Here is a 9454-nt window from a genome sequence, read left to right as displayed (position 1 = left end):
CATGGAATCTCATGTTGCTCTCACTGAGCTTGGACATCGGAATGCCCATCCCTCGGAGGGCCTCAGCATACAATATATTACAAACCTATTCCAAATCAGACCAGTGCTACGTTGTAGGTTATACCAAAATGTTGGGTATTCCTCCCTCACTATAACGAGGCAAATAGTTTTGCTGCGAAACGGTGTGCTTTTAAAGAGAATGGTTCTTTCAAAAAGGTGAGTGGGAGAATAGTGCAAACTCGATGAGATAAACAGTATCTTCGTCATCAGGTCAAAGGAAAGAGACCTTGGACGTAATTCCAAAGTTTCCTACTATGACTGATACGGAAGTCTCTACAATAAAATGTATGAACGTCGGTCGAACTTGCAGCTGAACCACGTAGGCAAGGCTCGTGCAAACCTCTCAGGTGCGCAAACGAGATATTGTTGTTAGACAACATTATACCTATGATACACAAGGAAGCGTTGATGGGCCTTGACTCCGGAATTGGCTAAATGCTAATACAACCCGAGTTAGTTTCCATATAAGTGATTCAAGATTAAAACCTTGATACACCTTTCAGAAGACTTAGAATCTAACGAATATTTATGGAACTTAAAACTGATACGGATAAAAATGTTTTATCCGTAAAGCTCGACTTGTTGAAATAACAAATTCAAGAGACTACGATGAGGTTGTTTTCATCGTAGCGATGCTTAAAGTCGGTTCGGGTTGAACTAGCAATTAATACATATTTCAATCATGAGATATGAAACATGGATGACAATAGGATTTCCATCTGATGGAAATGAAACCAAGGACTTGCATGTGTTACAGTCCAAGGAATTTTGTCTATCCAGAGGATGCTAGTAAGGGTGCAAACTTCAGAGTTCCAGCGGTGGACAGAAGAGAGCAAAATGGAGTTGGAATCTTCGTGCTTTGATGAAATGGTCAAAGGGGTTTGACTTCATCAATGCGTAACGAAGATGCTTGTAATTCAAGAAAGTAAGTGGGAGCGTAATAATATTTGTAAAAACCTTGTGTGCTTGACACATTGTTAATTGGAAATAAATTTCTTGACACGAATTAGGACTTCATTTGAAAATAGTTTTTTGATGAAGTGCTTAGGCTAAATAGCCTCAATATTAGGCATAATGATCTATGGAGATAGATTTACCTAATAGGGCTAAGCAATGAATACATATTGACAAGGTGCTAAAACCTTTTAGCATTTAAAACCGCTAAGGAGTGATTCTTGCCGGAGTCACATGGAAGAGTTTTTTGCAAGACTCGGTGTCCCAAAACACTGATGAGCAAAATACATGATGCAGATTCCACACACTTTTGTGTTTGGATTAATCATGTATTCCATGGTATGTAAAACAACCAGATATGTCCGATACTCCCAAGGTGTTGCGAGTATGGATACTAAAGTGATCAAAGTATTGATCATGGGACAACAGTGAAAGATGTCATTGAGTACTAGAGTAAGTACTGATGATATGTTTTCTCGCAAGCGGAGATCATGAAGAGTTAGTTGTAAAATGTTACACCGATACAGTCTTCATCTTTTCTCCATGCGATTTTCGATTTAAATTTAGGGTTTTGTATAACACACAATATGGTGGCACAGTTAGTTGGAAATTGTTCCAAACAAGTTACTGTGGCGAATTCTATAACAGAGGCGAAGTATGTTTCCGCTTTAGAAGCGACAAAGACAAAGATTTTGAATCATATAGTTCATTCATGAACTTAGTATGGTTCCAAGAAGGCTTTGGTCAATGGGACACTATAGCAGATAGTTGATCCATAACTCAGTCTGAGGAATCAGGTTTCGACCAATGATTCACATATATACAAAGCCAAGTCCACACAAAATATGAATTTTGTGAAAGCGTGAAAATGCGAGGATATGCACAGATACACACAGAGCTGAAGTTGTCAGATCCGATGGACATCAGGCTATACCACATGCGAAGCATTTTTTACACTAGCATGCCATAGGTGTAAAGTGCATTAGCATTAACTAGATTATTGACTCTAGTGCAAGTGGGAGTCTGTAGGAGATATGCCCTAGAGGCAATAATAAATGATATTATTTATCTCCGAGTTCATAATTATGTTTATGTTCCATGCTATAACTGCAATGATTCTCGAGTCTGCAATATCCACGAGGCTCGGAGGAAGACTCATATGCACGTGTGGAATAATAAACGGTAAGAAGTATTCCTAGTCTGGCCTCTAAGACTATCTCAAGTGTTGCATGATGGTTCTGTTTTCCTGATCATGGGCATGTCTATGCGAGCAACTTTGAGGGCACAATGTTAAGAGAACATTTGTGTTGAATCGACCTGGATTGATGTTATGCCATGAGATTCATTCGTCACAAGTTAATGGTAAATAACACAGAGATGGTTAATGTTTGCATGATTCCTTAGACCATGAGAGTATCAAGTTTCTTCATGCTTGCTTCATGAACTTTGGGGTTTGTTAAACGTCATCCATAAATGGGTGGCTATTACGGCGGCTTACGGGTTCATGGAAAAGTATGTCAAGTAACTTGATAGCTCAAGATTGGGATTTGCTCCTCCGACGATGGAGAGATATCTCTGGGCCCTTTCGGTGTTACGGTATCCATCATCGTCTGGCCAGACACTTTGTGATTTGATCACGGGGATGCCGGAACACGAAAATGAGAAAAGAGAACAAAACCAGTAACGAGGTAACTAGCATAGTGGACAAGTTTTTGATCCACGGGAATGCCAACATGTCTCACCTCAGGTATTTGTCACATATCACGAAGCAACAGGAATAGCACACGGCAACTAGAGGTTCACTCAAATATTCATTCGTGTGGGTATAGGGGTCAATATGGGTGTCCACGGCTCTGATGTTGATAATTGATCGGAAAGGGTTCCGGTCATGTCTATACTTCACCGAACCTATAGGGTCACACGCTTAAGGGTCATCTATCTGCTGAATACTAGACAAGGAGTCTCAGAGAAAATCACCGGAAAAGTTTCGGACAACGGAAAAGGTTCCGCAGAGAGAGGTCATCGGATGAGTTTCGATGAAACTGAAAAGTTGTTGCAGGGGATACCATTAAGTTAAATTGGTTTCGACACATGCCTGATAATTCTTGGAGGGTGCCAGAATCATTCTGGAAGCTTTCTGGAATTTTCCGGGATAATAACCGGATATGCTCCAGAGCTGCCGGAACCACTTCAGATGCTTTTCGCAGATGAAAATCACTAAACCGGAATTGTTTCGGAACACGCTGAAAATCATTTTGTATTTTCAATTCGAACGGACACTGAAAAATGTCGTCGTGAATAGTGAAATTACTTTTTGGGATATTTATGGAAAGCCACCTTTTGGGGCTTTTCTCAAAAGGCTTCTAGAAGGACTTCGGGATCAAGGAACCCCCTTTGGGGGGCCCCCATGAAGGTGGGACGTTGGAGGGTGCAGCTCCTACATGGGGCTCCACTTGTCATCCCTTTATGCCTTTTATACCCTTTGTGTGTGACATAAAGTGGGGGCACTTTTGGTATTTCAGAATAGAGGTAATATCACCAGTGGTTCTTAAACTTGTCACCGATGCTCACTTTAGTGCCTAAACTTAAAAAATACGTCAAACTGGTTATAGAACTTGGCATGATCGTGCAAACGTGATGATAATCTTATTCATAGATGTATAACACGCTGACATGGGACAATATTTTAATTGGCATGCATACGTGGCATGGGACCCACTTCCAATAGATGATTTGTGTTATATATGTCTCTATGACTAGTGAGCCGCATATATCAGCACGATGAGAAATGAAAGATAAAAATTATAGTCTAGCAAAAGCACTTGGCCTAGCCAAAGCACCATTCATATTTTCATGTCCAAAAACAAAACGACATTTAATATCCTGTGTAGGAATACGTTTGTGGGTTTTACATGTCCGTGTAGCCCATTTGCACATGTTAGCTTCTTTTTAAAATTTGTAAATTATAATCACAGCAATAACAGCAAATTTATAATATTCGCGTGTTTTAAATATTTTATGGACAAATAAAATAAAATATTCACTAATTTACATGTGGATTATATTTGAAACATTTAGTAAATATAAAATTATTAATTGTAGTAAATGTAAAAACATGTACCTCATGGCTTACATTTGAATTATAAAAAATTATGAATACAAACAATTATATTAACAATCACTTGTGATAACTTCCGCTCATGGAATATTTTATTAATTTCTATATAATTGAAAAATATATAGATGCATATATTTATAAAAACAATTAAAATTTTGACTTTTTCCGTAATTATGAATATTTTTAAGTTACACAAAATATTTATAAAAAATAAATTATGAATTATGAAAATGTGCATATAATTATTAAAATATTTGTGTAATTAAAATAATAATTACTAATTATAGTTTATAAAGAAGTTCTATTAATCTAAATTTTATAAATATAGTATTTTATTTATGTGATGTTAGCAAAAATAATACATCAATACTTTTTTTAAATTACTTGAACATTTTATTAAATAAGTTACTTTTGGATGTATAATATTTATAACATACAAATGGTTGAAATTTATTTTTATAATATCTTTATAATTTACATACTATTTATGAATTTTAATTTTTTTAAAGAAAGCTAACATGTGCAACATGGGAACACATATTGCAGCCATTTAAACCACACGGGTGTGTTCAGTTATAATATATTGCGTCATTATCCTTGTTGGGCAACAAAACATGAGTGGTCTTGTGGTTAGCTATGGTTGTTTGCACGGACCACGTCCCAAGTTTGATTCCCGGCGGCACCACTTTTTATGGTTGATTTTCCTTAATTCTGACATGTGGGGCCCATTGTTATAAATACATATAGTATAAAGTAAGCCATAATTCTGATATGTGGAGCCCACTGGTCATAGAGACATTTACAAAAGAAGCCAGTTGTAGGAAGTAGGCCCCATGCCACGTGTGCATGCTAATTAAAATACACTGCCATGTCAGCGCATTATGCGTGTACTGATGAGATTATGACAAGTTTAAGAATCAGTTTGGTGTATTTTTCAAGTTTATGCACTAAAATGAAAATCGATGACAAGTTTAAGCACCACTGGTGATATTACCTCTTCAGAATACCCATCCTACCCCTTGGTTTCCCTATAAATAGGAGGTGAGGGGGCTGCCCAGACCTCATCCCTTTGCTCTCATACACGTGCCATGCAATGATCTGGCTTCTTCTCCCCCCCCCCCCTCCAGCGAAATAGTTTCGTAGAGCCGAAAGGCTGTCTGAGTTCCGGCATGAACTAGTTCTGGACGGCGAAGCCCTGCCGGATAGATGACACCGTATGTGTGCAACTCTGTAGAGAGATCGTAGTTTCGGTCTTAGTTCGTGAGTGCCTCCCGAAGGGCTGTCCGTGTGACCGTCCGAGTTTTGAAGGTCCTCCCGAAGGGCTCTCCGAGTGACCGTTCGAGTTTCGAAGGTCCTCCCGAAGGGCTGTCCGCGACACCGTCCGGGAGGGCTGTTCGACCGCCTCCCGGAAGGCTGTCTGAGAAGCAGATGAAGGTATACATCCTCGCGGTTGGAAGGTTGTAAATCCTAGCTGCGGGGATCTACACTGCCGATCGTCATCGACTCTACTTTTCGCTGCGCTACGTGTCGGTAACGAAAAAGATCAAACCGAGTCTCCATAGTGGTCCTGGGCTGGTGCATAGGTTAGAATTTTTTTGTTTTCTGTTACGTTACCCAACAGCTTCATGACAGAGGGAGTGACAACTTGCCTCTAGAGAAGGCACCAGGGTGTAAAGATGGACCGACGCTTCAAAAGTGAGGGACTCTTTAGAGAAGGCATCTGTGTTTCTATCTGACTCGATGATAGCTAGCTGTCCGTGACCGGACGCGTCCGCAGTCATATGAGAGATGGTTTGAGACGTCCGGCTAGATGCTCTAGCGTAGAAGATTGATTTTTGGACTCTAATGATCATCCAAAATTGTACATAGTGATCGTATGATCAAAGTGAGTTATTGAGAGGAGTACAATGTACCATGACCACATGCATTTTACTCAGATTTATGGTTTGTTGTCGCTGACGTTGAAGACGAGGATAGCCGGTTGTTGATGTTGCTTGCGTGTGGTCGACTGCTCCAGAAAGGTTGATTTTGCTGCATCATTTGGCTGATGACAGTAGCTTTATTACGCCTTCTCAGCTTCATCAGATTTGGATTCCAGTGTGAGAATGAAATATGATGTCTGCATCTCTGACCTCTGTTTCTGATGGGCGCAAGGAAACGGGACAACGAACTGATAATATATTTCTCAGCTCCTGGAAGCTCAGGCAAAAACAACATAGTACAGGAACCAGACGTGTGTATTGTCGTTCTTGCTTTTACAGATTATTTATCATTTCCTCTACTAACCTAGTACTACTAGGTCATTAACCAAACTCATACAAGCACCCTCGTTATTCGACAGAAGCACACGAACACAGGCATCAGAACATTTTAAGTGCGGCATAGCCGCGTCCACTCCATGACCTGTCACGACTCACTCAGTCCACTTCTTCGATCTTGGGCCCGGCACCGCTCCCACCGCCGGTGCCCGCGCCGCCGCCGGGCATGTCCTCGTCCATGCCGGCCGCGCCGCCCGGGCCGGCGCCCTGGTACATCTTGGAGATGATGGGGTTGCAGATGTTCTCCAGCTCCTTCATCTTGTCCTCGAACTCGTCGGCCTCGGCCAGCTGGTTGCCGTCGAGCCACTTGATGGCGTCCTCGATGGAGTCCTCGATCTTCTTCTTGTCTTCGGCGGGGAGCTTGGACGCGATCTTCTCGTCCCGCACCGTGTTGCGCATGTTGTACGCGTAGTTCTCCAGCGCGTTGCGGGCCTCCACCTTGTGCCGCACCTGCTCGTCCTCAGACTTGTACTTCTCCGCCTCCTGCACCATGCGCTCGATCTCCTCCTTGCTCAGCCGCCCCTTGTCGTTGGTGATGGTGATCTTGTTCTTCTGCCCGGTCGTCTTGTCCTCCGCGGACACGTTCAGGATGCCGTTCGCGTCGATGTCGAAGGTCACCGTGATCTGGGGGACGCCCCTGGGCGCCGGCGGGATGCCGGACAGCTCGAACTTGCCCAGCAGGTTGTTGTCCTTGGTCCTCGTCCTCTCGCCCTCGTACACCTGGATCAGCACGCCGGGCTGGTTGTCCGAGTAGGTGGAGAAGACCTGCTCCTTCTTGGTGGGGATGGTGGTGTTCCTCGGGATCAGAGTAGTCATCACGCCTCCGGCCGTCTCCAACCCGAGCGAGAGCGGCGTCACATCGAGCAGGAGCAGGTCCTGCACCTTCTGATTGCCCTCGCCGCTGAGGATGGCAGCCTGCACGGCGGCGCCGTACGCGACGGCCTCGTCGGGGTTGATGCTCTTGCAGAGCTCCTTCCCGTTGAAGAAGTCCTGGAGGAGCTGCTGCACCTTGGGGATCCGGGTGGAGCCTCCGACGAGCACGATGTCGTGGATTTGGGTCTTGTCCATCTTGGCGTCCCGGAGGCACTTCTCGACGGGCTCCATGCACTTGCGGAAGAGGTCCATGTTGAGCTCCTCGAACCTGGCACGGGTGATGGTCGCGTAGAAGTCAATCCCCTCGTAGAGCGAGTCAATCTCAATGGTGGTCTGGGCGGTGGAAGAGAGCGTCCTCTTGGCCCTCTCGCACGCCGTCCTCAGCCGCCGGAGCGCCCTCGGGTTGCCGCTGATGTCCTTCTTGTTCTTCCTCTTGAACTCTTGCACGAAGTGGTTCACCATCCGGTTGTCGAAGTCCTCGCCCCCCAGGTGGGTGTCCCCGGCGGTGGACTTGACCTCGAATATGCCTTCCTCGATGGTGAGGATGGACACATCGAAGGTGCCGCCGCCGAGGTCGAAGATGAGCACGTTCTTCTCCCCGGTGCTGGTGGCCTTTTTGTCGAGGCCGTAAGCGATGGCCGCCGCGGTCGGCTCGTTGATGATGCGCATGACGTTGAGGCCGGCGATGACGCCGGCGTCCTTGGTGGCCTGGCGCTGGGAGTCGTTGAAGTAGGCCGGGACAGTGACGACGGCGTTGTTGATGGTTGTGCTGAGGAAGGCCTCGGCGATCTCCCTCATCTTGGTGAGCACCATGGAGGATATCTCCTCGGCAGAGAAGGTCTTCTCCTCCCCCTTGTAGGTGACCACGATCATCGGCTTGTCGCCGGCGCCGGGGACCACCTTGAACGGCCACATCTTCATATCCGACTGCACGGATGCGTCCGAGAAGCGCCGTCCGATGAGTCGCTTGGCATCTGCGTGGCAGAGCAGAGTGGTAAGTGACTGCTCAGGAGCGTAAAACAGAGCAAAAGGCAGAGCACGTACTCTCACTGCACGAGCATGTATTCTACTACTTGTAAGATAAGAGACCGAGGCACGCGGGGCTTACCAAAAACGGTGTTGGTGGGGTTCATGGCGACCTGGTTCTTGGCGGCGTCGCCGATGAGCCGCTCGGTGTCGGTGAAGGCGACGTAGGACGGCGTGGTGCGGTTGCCCTGGTCGTTGGCGACGATCTCCACCCGGTCATGCTGCCAGACGCCGACGCAGGAGTATGTGGTGCCGAGGTCGATGCCGATTGCAGGGCCCTCCCCCTTGTTGCCTCCCTTGCTCGCCATCTTCTCCGATCAAATCGAACGCAAGATTCGAGACTCTGTCTGTGACTGATCGAGTTGTTCTTTCGGTCCGCTCGGTGGATGTGGATATGCTTTGGTTTGCTCTCTGAGTTGAGTTGAATTGATGATGGAAGGGGACGAAGGGGGTGGGGTTCTTATATACGGACCCGCTAGAGCGGTGGGAGCTCGGGAAGGTTCGCGCGGGAGATGAGGTGGGCGGTTCAGGCTCGGCGCCGGGTGGAGGGTTCGGGTGCACGCGCGACACATCCAGAGCGGTGCCTGTTTCTCTCGGTCGGTCCCAGGTTTCGTGCACCGCTTTGGGTTGGATTGGATTGGGTTTGGTGAGTCCGCTCTGGTGGGTTCTGGGCCAAGTGGAGATTACTAGAATTATGTACTCACGTGATTACAGCTTGGAGCCAAGTGGCGAGTTTAGGATGAGTCGTCTTGTTTAAGGTACGCACGTGCTCATGCACACGCCGCTGGTAGTGCCTAATTACAGGAGTATTTGTTGTTGTATGTGCAGAAAGTAAAATTATTTGTTCTCGGAGAAAGCCAAAGCTTTTTCAATAAAAATCGTTTTTGTTAACTTCAAACAAAACATCAATTGAATACAAAGTATGCGAAAATTCGTAGGGGCACGTAAGTGTGGGGCGTGCACCTACTCAAGCAAGCAGGTGCGTCCGTTCGTGCTGTGATTCACTGGAAATTCATACTTCCTCCTTTCATCTATATAGTGCCTAATGCGCTTTTCAAGACCGCCTTTGACTATTGACAAGATTAATAGTACATGAGATATATAA

General features: G+C 45.5%; 1 protein-coding gene across 1 annotated transcript; it reads right to left on the bottom strand.

The window, feature by feature from the left end:
* Window positions 1–6292: 6292 nt before the first annotated feature.
* LOC123092582 (heat shock cognate 70 kDa protein) lies at window positions 6293–8788 on the bottom strand. The gene is made up of 2 exons (XM_044514379.1): window positions 8432–8788; window positions 6293–8297 (listed from the first exon to the last, which is right to left on the bottom strand). The coding sequence occupies exons 1-2, from the start codon at window positions 8655–8657 to the stop codon at window positions 6550–6552; spliced, it is 1974 nt and encodes a 657-aa protein (XP_044370314.1). The 5' UTR covers window positions 8658–8788; the 3' UTR covers window positions 6293–6549.
* Between the last annotated feature and the right edge of the window lie 666 nt (window positions 8789–9454).

The sequence above is a fragment of the Triticum aestivum genome, chromosome 4B, assembly GCF_018294505.1.
Source record: "Triticum aestivum cultivar Chinese Spring chromosome 4B, IWGSC CS RefSeq v2.1, whole genome shotgun sequence".
Taxonomy (NCBI): domain Eukaryota; kingdom Viridiplantae; phylum Streptophyta; class Magnoliopsida; order Poales; family Poaceae; genus Triticum; species Triticum aestivum.
The sequence above is the reverse complement of the archived record's forward strand: the minus strand, read 5'-3'. Positions and strand labels throughout refer to the sequence as shown.